Below are 17,122 nucleotides of genomic sequence, written 5' to 3'. Positions count from 1 at the left end.
CAAACTCGAGACCTAAAATATCTTTTAGACAGGAAAGACTGTACGAAGATGGCCACGAAGGCCCCATTGATGGCGTCTGTGTCTCCAAGCAGTGTCTTACGTCTTTTTTATGTTAAAGAATATTGAGAGACAATAATGTTTACATGGGAAAGCTTGGTGAATTGCCGCCTCTAGCAGGGTCAGGATGTCGACAGTGGTCTGAAATCTCTGGAATCAATACTGAGAGCAGCTAAGGAGTTGCCTGGCCTTCAACAACCAGATGAAGGTTAACCACCTGCTCCAGGGTATTTTCTACATAGGGCAACACTCCAATAACTATTGGAACACATGCTATCTTTTCCGGGTCTGACAAGAGGTATCAAAATTACTTCCCTCCATGATGGGGAAGTGACCTGTCTGCAATATCAAATCATTTGAGCAGAACTTCCTTTGATGCTAATGGCAACTGTCTAAGCATGCAGTACTAGATTTTATCATGAACGGGGCAGTCACAGGCAGTTGCTTCCCAATGAGCTGAGTCTGAGAGGCCTGAAGAGCAGAAAGAGAGACCGATGGCTGAGAATGACCCAGTAGCAGTGGAGAAACGAGTGGGACCACCTGTGTTGAGGATGCACAGCTCTTGAGGCATCATAAGGTTCTCCAATATTTGAGCACCATAATACATTATAGGCACTGACATCACCCACTAGGAGAAATTGGTGAGGAAGTTTTTTTAGTAAGGACTGCATCCTGCGGAGGTAATAACAGTGAGCAGATAGGATTTTCTAACCCACATGAACTGCAACAGCTACTGCTTGTTGGTCAGTATCCAAAGAGAGACCAGTGGAGTGGTGCATGCTGTTGGCAAACACAGCAACCCCTCCCTTAGCTCTTTCCCCAGCAGGTCATCCTTTCAGTGGAGGCCTATAGCCCAGGAATGTCAGTGGCTTTAAAATGTGCTTCTTGTAAACACAAGCACAGGATTGTTCCTGTGCCAGGAGTTTCAGTTCCTCCACTTAGTCCTGAACCCATTCATGTTCCACAGTATTATGGGTGCTATTTATCAAAGCATTTGCATTTCCACCATGTCTTTCCATTGGGGCAGGAAAAACACAATGGGTCGAAATTCACCCTTGAGCAAGATGGTTGTTTCAGGCATACTTCGCATTCCATTAGCTCAAGAAGAAGCAGCAGAACCGTCAATGCTGAATGATATCGACATGGCATGATGGTCCACAGACTGTTTTCATCTATGGTGGAAGCTTCTCATTTGCTTTTTTTTATCCTGGGAGGGCTTTGTAGGAGCCGCCTCAGCAGTGGTAGAGGCAGTGCTGCATGTTTTACCACACACTGACCTTGCAGGTACTGGGAGCTCTATAATGCTGGCAACTGTGACTTTATTTGGTTTTCTCTGGGGTCTATGGGCTCTGAAACAACTACAGCTTCACAAGTGGATTGACAAACATTGGTACTAATGCTGACACTACCAACTTCCATTTGTGCAGAAACATTGGCTGTCGAAATAGACATTTTAAGGGTGTAAGCAAAAGATGTAGTGAAGTAGTGAATGTGGGAGGCTGCATGGCCTTACAGATATTTTTAGCCTCTTCATAGAGGGTATGCTTCATTGGTTTAATCTCCTGTATCTTCCTTTCTTCAAGAAAAACACTGCAGTCCATACTCCAGGCAAGGTGATCCCCAAAGCAATTTACACATTTTGGGGGAGATGAACAACCAACTCCTTCATGCGTGGCCTTGCCACACTTGTCCCAAGCGGCTTCACCCTTACTTACTAAGGTATTGTGTCTAAAGTACTGGCATTTAAAACAGCGCACTGGGTTGGGGACAGAGGGCTGCAAGCTTAGGAGAAGGAAATCTGCCTTGACATGCTCCTAGAGTTTTGTGCAACTGAAAGTAAGGAAAAATGAGTGTCATTTGGCCTGATTGCTATCCACCCTTATCATTACATTTTGCACATCCACAATGCCTTCTTGGGAACACTCAGCTTTCAGTTCCTCTATGGGAATATCTACAAGATACCGGTATGACACAACACTTTTTGTATAGTTCAAGGTGTTGTGTAGCACTGTTTCAATGACATATTGCCTGAGGCATCTAGCTTTCTGAAGGTTCGTAGCTTGCTGGGAATTAGAAGTTTCCACTAACAGTGCCAGATTCCCTCTAAGCAGTTTTGGATACAGAAAAGCTAAATTTTCTCTAAATTGCCCTATTTTTGTTTTAAATGTTAAAAACACATTCTGGACAGCAGCATGCATGTTGTTACTATGGTGCTGGTAACTAACAGCAGACCACCCATTTCACTGAGAGATGGAAGATGAAATTTCAAGGATTCCATCTCAGTCCCATGAATAGCTAGGGAAATAAGGGTCCAACCAAACAGAGCTTCACTTGCCTGAGTAAGCCTTGTACAACTGAGGTGTGGCAGATCCCCAGATGTTGCCTCCTAATGACACTTCCACCTCAACAGCCTTGCATCTCATTTGTGCAAAGTATACCTTGTGATGGAGTTTATTATTGAGGCTTTTATCATCCTCATGATCCAGGTGGTCAAGCCAGGATCCTCATCCCCTGTGGTACAACATTCCACTGCAGTACAACATGGTGAACACAGAAGCATGCCCACAGCTTACAAGGACAGAGGACTGGTGGCACTTACAGTCCTCAGCTGTGGTACCCTGGAGACACCATGCACATACCCAGCAAACGAAAGCTCATCCCATGAGAGCTCTCCTAGTTCCTTGGCTCCATCCAGCTGAGTCCTTGTTCTGGACCTACACCATGTTGTGATGCTCCTCCAGTTGCCACCAGGGATGATATTCCACAGTGACAACACAGAGCCTCCAGCTATCACCCTCAGAGCCTTTGCCTCATTCAATGCCAGCCATCCCTGGACCGGGTGCCCCATGACTTTTACTCTCCTGTGGATTTCAAAGAGTGAACCTGTGTCCAGTAGTTACTGTCACAACATATGTCATGGCAGACTTTGACTTCATCATATTCCTCTCTGACTTCTTCATATTCCTAGCAGCTCAGGAGGACCTTTTCAGTTGTGTCTGTAAAGGCAGTATCTACCACATCCCCTGCAGTTTTGGCATTCATACACTTCTCAGAGCATCGGGACCATGGAGAACCAGTTTATAGTACATAAGTGTCACTCATACTTTCAACAGCTGTATAAATCTGCCATTTCACAACATTGTTTTGGTACTGGTCATCATATGAAATATACCAATACAAAGATTTCAGTTCTACTTCCAATATCTGGATTTAAAGAAACAGTTAAGACTCAATTGGCTGTTGTACAAACTTCAATTGTGCTTGGAATTCTACTCTCTCTCTGGTTCAACAACACAGGGACAGAGTTAAGAATACTTGCTCACCCACTGCTAATTAACACTCACCATTGATAACTTCTGACATTGGTCATTTTTGGTTGTGTGATGGTACTAGCTGTTTTACAATGTACTATCTTTCTGCGTATTCCATATTATTGTTCATTGTCAGTATAGCCCTGCCTATCACAAGTCTAAATTTCCTTTCATAGTGCTATCTCACTGCATTTGGGCTTTGAAAATGATGAGGTGTTCACCAGTTGAAATATCGGTGGTTGTCGAAGACTTCACCCAGCTATGTTCCCAAAAGTTATTTGAACACAACATACATCCTCTGAAGATCATATGGATTACATTCCCATGTAAATCAACATTTAGTAAATGTAAGGTACAACACACAAAACATTCTGCAAAGAGCAGAGAGTTTCAGTTTGCTGTTGAGAAAACCAAGAAATATTCATGAACCAGTATTAAATTTAAACAACAACAATATGAGAAGGGCAGATTACTACTAACCACATAGAGGAGGCATTAAGTTGCACACAGGGGCAATGAAAATACTTCTTGTTTTCTTCTCATTGTACCTGTCCAACCCACCTCTGTGAGTTGAGGAGCAATCTGTTATTTCCACATTACTGCTATTCCATCCTGAACATTCAGTTGTTTAGTATTAAGTCTGAAGTTGAGTAATGGAACAGTAGAATTAAACTACACTACCTTTTAAACAATCATTGAGATTGCCAACTCCCAATATATTTAAAATTATAAAATTAAATTTGATGTGTGATCTAAGGTTTTCCCAGCATACAGAAATCTTAAAAATTTCTCAGGTATTCAGCCGGGTAGAACCGTTCAAAAGGCATGATATTTCGTCAAGCCGACTTCTTGTCATCTTCAGGCATTCTTGGAGTCTGATTGATCTCTGATGGATGCCAACTTTATATAATCTCCATTCCTCTTCTGCAGCCCCCGTCTGGGAGCTTCCGAACGGTCCGCAACCGGTGGTGGGGCGAGGGTTGCGCTGGGTCTTGGCGGAAATGCAGCGCCCCGCGACAGATCATGGGCCGCAGTCCTCCTGCGGCCACGGGTGCTTGTGGAAGTCTACCAATGTGGTGACAATGCTGCTTCTTCTTCTTCTTCTTGGGTTTTAATCATACTCATATCTGGAATCCAGGCCTGGGATCCAGCTTGGAGTATGATTAAAATACAATGATAGTCTACATGGAAATCTGCTCCTGTCAGGAGACCTGAAGAAGAAGAAACATTGTCACCATGACAGCACAGTTCCACAAGAGGCCATAGCCATGGAAGGACTGCGGCCCATGATCTGTCGCGGGGCGCCGCGCTTCTCCCACCACCAGCCGCAGACCACTCAGAAGCACCCAGATGGAGGCTGCGGGAGAGGGGTGCAGTTTATATAAAGTTGGCATCCATCAGAGATAAATCAGACTCCAAGAACGACTGAAGTCTTTTCGCTCCCGGGATTGGAATGACTCCTTACCCTCTCCCTTAAAACCCACATCCTTTCCTCTTTCCTTTTCCTTCCCTCTTTCCTGACGAAGCAGCCGCCGGTTGCGAAATCTCGAAATTCTGTGTGTGTGTTTTATTCATTGTGCCTATGTACCGGCACTTTCTCGCTTGGTAAGTCTTGGAATCTTGGTTAATATATTTTTCCCATGTGAAAGTTTCTTTAAAGAAACTTCCACATGGGAAAAATATATTAAAAACAAAGATTTCAAGACTTACCAAGCGGGAAAGCGCCGGCAGACAGGCACATGAACAAAACACACAAACACACACACACAGAATTACTAGCTTTCGCAACCGATGGTTGCTTCTTCAGGAAGGAGAGGGAAAGACGAAAGGATGTGGGTTTTAAGGGAGAGGGTAAGGAGTCAATCCAATCCCGGGAGCGGAAAGACTTCCCTTAGGGGAAAAAAAGGACAGGTGTACACTCGCGCACACACACACACACACACACACACACACACACACACACATATCCATCCGCACATATACAGACACAAGCAGACATATTTAAAGGCCTTTAAATATGTCTGCTTGTGTCTGTATATGTGCGGATGGATGTGTGTGTGTGTGTGTGTGTGTGTGTGTGTGTGTGTGTGTGTGTGTGTGTGTGTGTGTGTGTGTGTGTGTGTGCACGCGCACGCGAGTGTACACCTGTCCTTTTTTTCCCCTAAGGGAAGTCTTTCCGCTCCCGGGATTGGAATGACTCCTTACCCTCTCCCTTAAAACCCACATCCTTTCGTCTTTCCCTCTCCTTCCTGAAGAAGCAACCATCGGTTGCGAAAGCTAGTAATTCTGTGTGTGTGTTCATGTGCCTGTCTGCCTGCGCTTTCCCGCTTGGTAAGTCTTGAAATCTTTGTTTTTAATATATATATATATATATATATATATATATATATATATATATATATATATATATATATATATATATATACTACAGTATTAATACATATACAGTGTGTGGTGGAGGGTATTTATGTACCACCAACACTTGCCCCTGCCCTTTCACATTTATAAATGGTGCACTTAACAAATGTCAGTAATCTAGCAATAAGATTAAATTTCTGTTATTTCCTGTTGTGGTCGTTTTGTAAGATGCATTTATGAGAAAGTAATATATTGCTCCATACTTATTGGAATTTACGCTCTGGAATTTTAACAGCAAGACAGTATGTGAGAAGCACCAAAGTTGTAACTGCAAGACTAAAGATCATTTTAACTTTGTTTTTCCTCAGTTGTCTACCCATTCTAGTGGAAACATTTCCAAAGTGTGGGGTGCATGAGCCCTGAACCAACCTATTTACATTTGACTGGACTATGGAGGAAGCTTTTAGTGGTGAGATTGTAAACACACAGTAGTTGGCTTAGAAGGGGAACATGTCTGCTCCTCAAAGCAGACTTCAAAATCTGCAATCAAAGTAGAGTTCTGCAGATGAGTCCTCTGGGACACTGGTCTGGCAGAACTAGTGAGACCTATGGATCTATATCATTGTTTCAGCTACTCGTTCACCATTTTTCCTTTTCTTGTGGCAAATGCCTTTAGCCACTGATGGCTGGATTTATTGCACACTTCTTTTGCAGTTCATTGTAGCTGATCTCATGGCTACTGGTGAGGTATCAACTGTTCTGCAAACACACTGGCAGGTCGTGTCATGTATGTGGGCACGTGGTATTTGCCTGCAGCAGTGTGATGATTTGTCACAGACTTCTTTATTATCATGAAGACAATGTTAATATCTTCGATTCACTAAGTGCAGCTCACTTGGGAGATTTACAGCTCTATGCAGTGTGACTGTTAAAACTGGTCAAGCATACTTGCAGAGACACCGATACATCATCATCTTCATAGACTGCCTTCCTACACATAGATTATGTGCATACATAGTGTGTCCATACCACTGACACTTTAAACACTGCAATGTGTGACATTATACAATTACACTTTCAAATGGATGTACAGTTGACAAAACAAAGCTGTTTGCATGTCTTTATAAGATTGGGTAACTTCAGCTGCACACAGCTTGTGCCAGTGGTAAACCACCACACAACAGCAGCAGTGGCAGCACCACATTAACACACTTAACTGTGTATTTATTCCCTTTTTATTGTAACAGTTTTACTTATAGACCTTTTTAATTTCCTGTGATTGTGTATAATTACTGCACATAGGATACATATCCGATAAGCAGTCAATTACTGCCCGGTCGCCTCAGCATGCCCAGGCCAGGATAAATAGTGTCCTGGCACTCATCCAGTATGATGGTATCAGGGGGTGTGAACCGGCAGCCAGGGCAGTGTTCAACCTTGCTGTACCCAGAAGTGGATACGGCGGTGGCACAAGGCAGGTGTAATTGGCTGGCTTCGGGGGTGGTCGTTAGGAAAGGTGTCAACTCCTCAGCAAGACAATTTGTCACTTACAACAGTATGGAACATCCATTTTTAAACAGCATCCAAATCAAGAATGAGGCCACTTTCCCTGGATGCTCACAACCACTTACAAGATGCTGCTCTTACCACTTCCATGCCTCATCAGATGAGGCAAGTAATTGATGCTAATAGTGGATTGACCCTGTACTAGCCTCAACTCTGTTGTGAAACTTCCCTTGGCTCACATTACTCCAATTTATATTACGAAATTTGATATAACTATGTTTGAATATCGACCAGTTTAAGAATAGGTAAATGCTAAATTAATAATATTCTATTTCTTACCGCCTCTCCAAAATTTTCTGCCTTCATAGCGCAAAAGAGGTGCAGTTGCGGCTTGGAAAAGGTTTTTTTCACATTAACAGTATTTGGGAGTCCAAGGATAGCATTCCATGCACTGTACACATTTCTCTACATTAGTTATAAGAGAAACAAGAGAGGAAGGCTATGTTTCCTATGTCTATGTCTCTCTCTCTCTCTCTCTCTCTCTCTCTCTCTCTCTCTCTCTCTCTCTCTCTCTCTCCCCTTCTTCTTCTTCTTCTTCTCCCCTCCCCCCCTACCTCCCTCTCTCCAAGAACAACACTTTTGCTTCTATCGCCTTTGAATCCTTGACTGTGCTGATTTTACTAGAGCTAGTGGCTCTTGATGTAGCTTGCCAATTTTGTGAGCTTGTTGGATACCATTTGAGATGATGTTTGCATCTTGTATGTCAAACTCCCCATGTAGTGCAAAGTAATTGTCTCTTATTATATGCCCATTACATAGAAAGAATTCTGTGTTCCAGAGACCATTTATAGCATTTTCCATTGTTACTGCTCTCAAGTAAGCCACTCCTAATAAACACTTTTTAAAAATTGAAGATCCTACTTATCTTGCATTTCTATTTCTTGGGGATAATTCGATTCAAAGTGTCCCATGAATTCCATACAAGGTGCTGCATTTTATGTATGGCATCAAGTAATAAACAGATGATGTGCATGTGGTTTTCTCTTACTTTGTCTGTCACACAAAAGTAATATGATGGACACTAGTGTTAGCACAGTGTGACCATCACCAGATGGCTTCATAAAGTTCAGAAAACTATCAAACCACATGCTAAAAATGCAAGTCTGAATCCAGCTACTAGGTTGGCAGGCATATGTTACTCTAATATGAAATACAGTGTCCTAGTAAGTGATACTGATGCGAATTAGGATACCACATGCTATTGCATTTTAGGAGTACGCCATCTTGTGCTGGAAACCTGGCCTTGGTTCGGTTTGAAGGGCAGTTCATTACAGCGACTGAAAGAGTTCTTTGCGAACACGTAAAATCAAAGATTCTCAACCATGTTCAGCACCTTAACGGTCTTACTGCTCTACATCTCAGATGCTGAGAGAATCAAGGTCTGATACTTCTCAACAGAGCTGACCACATAACTTTGGTCAGAATCTAGCTGTCCCACATTAGCAAAACTCCTTTAATACACACCTTTTTTCTACATTCAAAATCATTCTCAGTAATTATAGTACTATTTGGGTAAATTAAAAACAACATCAAATCAGAACATAAATAGTCATTTCTCAAATTAAATTCTAATTGCAATAAAGCAAGCAGAGCCTAGTGCAATCCATCACATGGCTTCTATAATTTCAAAACCAGAGACTACCAAAATTATTCTATTTTCCTTCAAAATTAGGGAGAAATGAACAATAATTTCCATTGGAAAAGTGTATTCTATGATTGTTCTGTCAATTGGGTGGTTGTACACTTTCATACCTGCTTATCTTTTTGGGCCATTCAGGATTTTAACTGATATTGCCAGAATTTAAATGTCTTATCCAGGCCCATTGCGCCGATAGTTGAACTTATATTCCCAGAATTTTTGTAATTTTATTTTGAGAGCAAAATTTATGAGCTCATCGTTAAACATTTATTGTCTTTTATCCAATTTCATCTTAACAATTTTTTGTGCCGCACCTGCTTCCTTGTCCTGTCTGATACTTTAGCATTTTATGCATACAGACAAAACTACTTCTTTGGGAACTTATTTTGGAGCTGACTGTTTTCAAAAGGGAGAGTGATCATGAATTTTAGTGTTCCTCAACAAAAAAATAAAACGATTGCTAAAAACTTGGTGCTTACATTTGAGTGTGTAGTTTGAAAAAGAAGGTACTACATCTAAATACATACTCAGCAAGCCACAGTACCATGTGAGGCAGAGAATACCCTTATCACTACCAATCATTTGCTTTTCTGTTCCACTCGCAGATGAAGCGAGGGAAAAATAACTATCTATATGCCTCTATGAGCTCTAATTCCCATATATCTTCACAGTCCTTAAGCAAAATGTATGTTGGCAGTCAGCTTCTAAAGCCGGTTCTCTAAATTCTCTCAACAGTATTCCTCAAAAAGATCATCATCTTCCTTCGAGGGATTCCCACTGAAGTTCCCCTGTAGCACTTGTGTGCTGTTTGAACCTACATGCAAAAAATCTAGTGGCCCACCTCTGATCTGTTTCAATGTCTTCCTTTAATCCAATGTGGCACGGATGACAAACACTCATGCAGTATCTAAGAATAGGTCGCACTAGTGTCCTATAAGCAGTCTCCTTGACAGATAAACCACACTTTTCTAAAATTCTCCCACAAACCATGTAGCCATTTAACTTCCCTATCACAATCCTCACATGGTCATTCCATTTCATATCACTCTGCAATGTTATGCCCAGATATTTTATCGAGTTGCCTGTGTCAAGAAGAACACTACTAATGCCATATCCAAACATTACGGGTTTGTTTTTCCTACTCGTCAATATTAACTTATATTTTTCTATATTCGGAACCAGCTGATATTCATCAGACCAACTGGAAATTTGGCCGAGCCATCGTGTATCATCCTACAATCACTCATCTACAAAACCTTCCCATGCACCACAGCATCATCAGCGAACAGTGCAGATTGCTGTCCACCCTGCCCACCAGATCATTATCTGTAATAATAACAGTCCTATCACACTTCCTTGGGAAACTCCTGATGATACCCTTCTCTCTGATAAATACTCGCCATCAAGGACAACAAACTGGGTTCTATTACTTAATAATTCTTCAAGCCACTCGCATATCTGGAAACCTATTCTGGAAGCCCATAACTTTGTTAACAGTCTGCAGCAAGGTACCATATCAAATGCTTTTTGGAACTTTGGGAATATGGAATCTGCCTGTTGCCCTTCATCCATACTTTGCAGTATATCATGTGAGAAAAGGGCAAGCCGAGTTTCACATGAGCAATGCTTTCTAAAACCATGCAGTTCATGAAAATAAGCTGTCTGGTCTCTAGGAAATTTATCATATTCAAACTCACAATATGTTCTAGGATTCTATAGCAAAAGGAAAATAGAATAATTTTGGTAGTCTCTGGTTTTGAAATTATAGAAGCCATATGATGGATTGCACTAGGCTCTGTTTGCTTTATTGCAATTAGAATTTTGGTGTATAATTTTGTGGCTTATATACAAGACACACCTGCACTTTTTGTCAGTCACTTGTCTCTTTGCCCTGGGGGAGAGATTTGCAATAAATGCATGCTAAGTTAGAGGTCAATGCTGTAAAGTATTCTGTAAAATCGAATTGGGATTTCACTTGGTCAGGCAATTAATTTGTTTTCAACGCTTTCAGTTTACAGTTGTTTCTCTATGCCAGGCATGCTTATTAGTATGTCATCCATACAGAACTCTGTGCAATAGTCAAATGATGGTATGTTTATATATTCTTTTGTGTGAACAATTTCTTAAATGCAGAATTTAAAACTTCAGCTGAATTAGATCATGAGGATTGAAGCTTTCAAAGGGAAAATAAAATTGGACAGTATAAAAAACATGTCTTGCTGCACGTCCATGAACATTTCAAAACTGTACTAAAGTAATCCCATTTTATGGTATACATTGCATTATATCTGTTCGAGCGTACAATAACTTTGTGTAGTTCTTATTATCCCTAGCAGCTTCTTAAGTTACAGTGTGATGTATGGCAGCATACCTGTTTCCATGTTCTTCTATTTGTGGGATCGAAATGATCCAACTGCTGAATGAACCATTCATCTGGTGGCAATGTTTCTGAGTAGTTGACATTAGGTTCTCCAAGAAGCCCACCTCTGAGTCTTCCTCTCTGGAAGATTCTAGAAGTTGCAGCCTCATTCAGCAATGACAGTGAAAAGCAGGCCAATATGATCAATGAACACTGCATTGTGATCTTCAATCTGAAACAGATATAATTAAAAATATAATGAAAATTTAAAACATTTTACTGAGACTGGTCAAGCACTCCATGTTTCAGGCAAATTTTTCAACAAGTTATATATTCCTCACATACACATCTATGCCTATGCTTTTCAAAGCATCATGGAAATTTTATCATACATGTACCAGTACACATTATTCCCCATCCTGTTTGAATTGTACACTGATAACCATCATGATCTTCATTTACTATAGTAGGCATTCTTAACATTTTAATCCCATTTTTTTCATTCTTTTAAAAGGATACATCAATATTTCACAAGATAACACCCAGGTAATAACAGTTCAGAGCATTTGGTATTTATTATATTATTCAATAAGCTCTGAAAATATTCGTTACCTGTGTAGTCACAACTTATGTTCAAAAGTCCAAGGACTTTATACATTTCAAAATATAGCTAACTCTGTTCAGATAACTTTCAGAATCGAGTGAAATGACATATGAAAACAAAACATGTTAATTAGTTTACTTTCTCTTTTTTTTAATGATAAAATCACAATAATTACTAGTTTGATATGACACATTCAGTACTTGGGTCAACACAATAGGCACCACACTTATAATGGGACTTAAATTAAAATTTATCGTTTACTTATGATAAGCAGGTAACTGCTTATAGATGGGACTTATCTTAAAATTTATCGTTTACTTATGGTAAGCAGGTATCTGCAGCTAAACACAACTTTTGTTTGAGAATCATTCTGGCTTCATAATGCGGGAGCTTCAGTCCCACATCCTCCTCTGCCATTTTCCCAAGACCTTTGCTCAATTCATCCTTTACTTATATCCTTGTCTCTGCAGTCTTCCTCTTTCTCGCACTCCTAAACCACTCTTCAGGGTAACTGGGCACTGTACACAACTCCTCATGCATGCAGCCACAGTGACCTCACAAGGGCCATGTCCCTGTTCTGGGTATCTGCTGCTTCTCCCTCTCAGACATCATTCATCTTTCACCAAACCCCACTCCGAATCTACTTTCTGCCCTCATCGTTTACACAAACTATCATGCCTGTCAAGTTGTACAGCTAGCACAATCTATGTGTAGCTCTAAACATGATGCCCATGTTAATCTGAAAGGCAACAGTTTGCTTCAGAGTCGGGGAAGTGATACTGAATGCTTCAGTTAATCTGGCTGATTGATTACGACAACATAACTAGACAAAAACAAAGTTGCACATCAACTTTCCCGTCTTGTCCAGATTACTGATTGTAAACACAGACAACTGATCATACTTAACTGCTACAGGGTCACATGTAATTAGTTTTGCAGTTTAGTCAACAAACATCCTGAAGGTTATTTAAATGACAATGTGGTTCCACAACTGGCTGACTTTGTAATCTATGGTTGTTTTACTGGGCATTCCATATCAAAGGGATCAATATTAAAAAGTGTCCCCACTTGACAATCTCCTAATCTAATTAAATTTGGTGTGAAGGTTCTGCATGACATTTGATGATTATATACCAAATTTCAGTCTGGTATCATCAGTGGTTGAATTTTTAGTGGCTTTTAAAGAGGGGCTACTCACCTTCAAATTGTGTACGAAGGTGCAGATGTGCCAAGTTTGCTAGGCTATTTTTAAAAGTTCTAGCATGCATTTGATCATTTGCTTTAACATACATTGAATTTTATGCTGAATCACACCATGGCAAAAATTTGGGATTTAGCCACATCTAAATATAGATACAAGCCTCTAAAGAGGCTAAAAAATTTGTCATGCTGTTCTTAGAGCCACTGCTATTTTTCATATGAACCAATCACACCAAAATTTCATGGGGTTATTCCTACCTATGATGTATCTATATGGATCAATGGATTTAATTTAATTGGATGCCTACAAGAAAAGATATGCATCTGCAAAGTTGGCCAACATTTTCTACATGCAAATTTTAAGGTATTTTTGGGGGACAATATATCAGCTGTGTCTTGTTCAATCCTCTTTTTCTTACCAAAGCTGGAAAGAGCATGCTTTAAGCTTTCAAAGCTATTAATTTCTGTATCTTAGCTATTTAATTTCTGTATCTTGTGTATTGATGTTAAGAATATTTATTCAAAAGTAGAAAAAATGGATTATGCAAAGTTAAGTTATTTAGAATGTTTTAACCCTACAATGCAGAGTGGTGCACATATGCATTGTCACATACTTTCCACAGACATTATAAAGCAGCAACAATTTTTCAAGGCTCTATCCTCGCAGCAGTGATACATTGCTGAAATTCCACTTTCAATTGTTGCTTTCATTATTGGCAATTTTCTCTTTGTTAGTCTTCCATGGGGTGTAATCCTTGATGATGAAATTGCACAGTGTTGAGTACTGAGTGTTTGAATAATCAATAATCATTGTTTTAGCTGGAGGTAAGCACTAAAACAATATGTTTTGATGGCCTAATTTGTATATTTTATATACTAACAAGACTGAATCTTCTATCCTTCAAATCTGGATATTCATAGCTTCCGAAATTGCTTTTGTTATAGGTTAATAAACTATTGCATTGATAGATTGAAGTTACTGACTAATGTTTATAAACCTGGTGGGAAAATCTGTACCAAATGTAGACAACAAGTGGCCCAAAAAGAATCATCCCGCCGGGATAAGCGAGAATCACTACCCACTGAAGACATGGATGTTGGTGATGCTTGCTTTACTGCTAATACTTCATTATCATCACTTGGTGAGTCACCATTAAAGGTTCAACAGATCCGCAAAAGGGATTCAATGGGATACATAAAGCATAAAGTTCTGAAAGCCCAAAGTAGCATAATTGACACAGCTGCTGCTGTGAGCCAAGTAAATTTTGCTCAAATACAAATGAAAGAGTGCCAAAAATTTAAAGATATGGGTATCGCAACTGAAGAATGTAATCTTAAGCTTCAGAAAAAATAGTTCAAATGTCTCTGAGCACTAAGGGACTTAACATCTGTGGTCATCAGTCCCCTAGAACTTAAACCTAACTAACCTAAGGACATCACACACATCCATGCCCGAGGCAGGATTCGAACCTGCGACCACAGCGGTCACACGGTTCCAGACTGAAGTGCCTAGAACTAAGCTTCAGACTTCAAGAAATTGTAGTAAAGTTCAAATTTTGACCCTGGCAACAAATAGCTGGAATAATAAAAAATGGCTAAAGAGCTGGCTAAAGAATTTGCTAAAATGGAGAAGACGTCAAGGAAACTAAAGATAGACGAGGGGATTTTGGCAACATGCGCAAAAAATGGCTAAAGAGCTGGCTAAAGAATTTGCTAAAATGGAGAAGACGTCAAGGAAACTAAAGATAGACGAGGGGATTTTGGCAACATGCGCAAACCGAAAAGGGAAAAAGCTCAACGATGAAGTAAAACAAAATGCCCCCCCCCCCTTTTTTTTTTTTAAGATGATGAGTTTTCTTGTTTATGTCCAGGTGAAAAGGATTGTGTTGCTGTAAAAGTTATTGGGAAAAAGATTTACAAACAGAAACATCTGCTCCTCTGAAACCTGAAAAAAATGTACATTGCTCATTGTGAAGAATATGGAAATCAACTAAGCTTCTCAAAATTTTGAGGGTTCAGGATGAAATGGTGTACTACAGTTGATGCTTCTATGTATATGTGTGATTCATCAAAATGGCAAATTAATGTTGGCTTCAGAAACATCCATCCAAGATGACTACAGAGTTTTGAGGGGGGGGGGGGGGGGGACTGTATGCAGTGTGGAATCAAATGATTGTATGCTGCAACGTTGTGAGGAATGTCCAGGAAAAATACAATTAGTGGCTCTTCTCTGAGATGTTTTTAAAGACTATGACCCTGAAGAAACTATGTAAAACCAACAATAGGTCAGTACTAATGTGCTTGTGTCAAAACACTAAAGTTTATACCCTAAGCAGCTAAAAAGAAATCTTGCAGAAAATGAATAAATTATATTGATGTATCTTGCTGAGAATTATTCATTTCTTTTTGAAGGTGCTGTGCAACTATTTCACTGGGAGAAGGCCACATTACATCCATTTGTTATCTATTCTGGTGGCAAAGAATGTCAAAATATTAGCATTTGTATGATCAGTAAGTGTCTCCATCATGATACCATTGCTGTCCATGCCTTTGAAATAAAGTTAATACCATATTAAATATGAACAAGTTGTCCTCAACAGCTTTATTCACCCATTCCTTGCACTGGCCAGCTGCTAAAGACAGGGAGACAATACAGCTTTCCTCAAACTGTCCTCGACGAACTTGTAGAACTATTTAACCCAAAATGTTTTTTTTGTTTTGCAAATTTGTTGTGTTGTCTATTATCCTTGTTTTATGGCACATGTTAAATTAATGTCTGAAACTGATTTATAAACTCGAAGAAAAGTAACTGTGGGACATGAGCAAAATATTTCACTTTTCAATCTTCTCGATGAGCTAAAATAATAACTTTTGAAATGTATTCTTACCCATCAATAAGCTAGATAAGAAATTAATATAGCTTTGAAAGCTTAAAGCATGCTCTCTCTAGGTGTGGCAAGAAAAAGCTGATTTAACAAGACACAGTTGAGATATTGCCCCCCAAAACATATTCTAAAATTTGAATGTACAAAATTTTGGCAACTTTGCAGATGCACATCTTTTCTTGTAGGCATCCAATGCTAGTTAAATTTGATCCGTACATAAACATCATAGGTAGGTGTGATTGGTTCATATGAAAAGTAGTAGTGTTCAGTAAAACTTTGGTTCTCAGAATAGCAAGACAAATTTTTTAGTCACTTTAGAGGCAGTGTGTATCCTGAAGTGCTGTATGCAAGCAAAACCTGGACACTTAACAGAAAAGGCAATCTGAAGAACATCTTGAAGGTGGAAAGAAAGATTATGAGGAAAATGCTGGACCAGATAAATCAGAAGAGGGGTACAGACTAAAATTGTGCAAGGCAACACAAGAACTGTCCAACCTTGATGCAAATATCAGGAAACAAAGATTGAAATTCTATGGACACATTCATAGACTCCCTTCTTCAAGGCTAACTCTCAAGATTTTCACATACACTGTAAAACTGAAGAACATTCCATCGACAGAAGAAGACAAATATGACTTGGAAAAGTCACAGATAGGAACATCAGACATACTAGACAAGAAACTTGACCGTCAGAAGATAAACAGATGGGTAGTAAAGACAGAGAATTGAGTCCCTAAAAGATCAGGTACCAAGTGTTCAGAAGAAAGCACATACCCGAAAGAACGAATGAAATGTGTGATCCAACAGGGTCCATACACACATAATAATAATAAAAATAATGATATATTTAGGTGTGGCTAAATGCCAAATTTTTGCCATGATGTGATTCAACATAAAAGTTGTCTTTGTGTATTGAAGCGAATGACCAAATGTGTGCCAGAACTTTTAAAAAAGTCTAACAAACTTGGCACATTAGTATCTTTGTATGTGATGCGAAGATAAGTAGCCTCTCTTTAAAAGCCCCTAAAAGTTCAATCACTGCAGATACTGAACTCAAATTTGGCGCATAAGAATCAAAGACTTTATAGAACCTTCACAGCAAATTTCATTGGATTTGGAGATGGTCCCCTTGATGTGGAACGA

At 39.7% G+C, this 17,122-nt stretch overlaps 1 protein-coding gene across 1 annotated transcript in view; it reads right to left on the bottom strand.

The window, feature by feature from the left end:
• Nucleotides 1–17,122, bottom strand: part of LOC126267261 (putative serine protease K12H4.7) — a 92,539-nt gene that overhangs the window by 73,851 nt on the left and 1,566 nt on the right. The window contains exon 2 of the mRNA XM_049972329.1: nucleotides 11,303–11,522. Coding sequence (XP_049828286.1) covers nucleotides 11,303–11,509 — 207 coding nt within the window. The 5' untranslated portion in view covers nucleotides 11,510–11,522. The remainder of the gene's footprint in view (nucleotides 1–11,302; nucleotides 11,523–17,122) is intronic.

This window comes from Schistocerca gregaria, chromosome 1, assembly GCF_023897955.1.
Source record: "Schistocerca gregaria isolate iqSchGreg1 chromosome 1, iqSchGreg1.2, whole genome shotgun sequence".
Taxonomy (NCBI): Eukaryota; Metazoa; Arthropoda; class Insecta; order Orthoptera; family Acrididae; genus Schistocerca; species Schistocerca gregaria.
The sequence above is the reverse complement of the archived record's forward strand: the minus strand, read 5'-3'. Positions and strand labels throughout refer to the sequence as shown.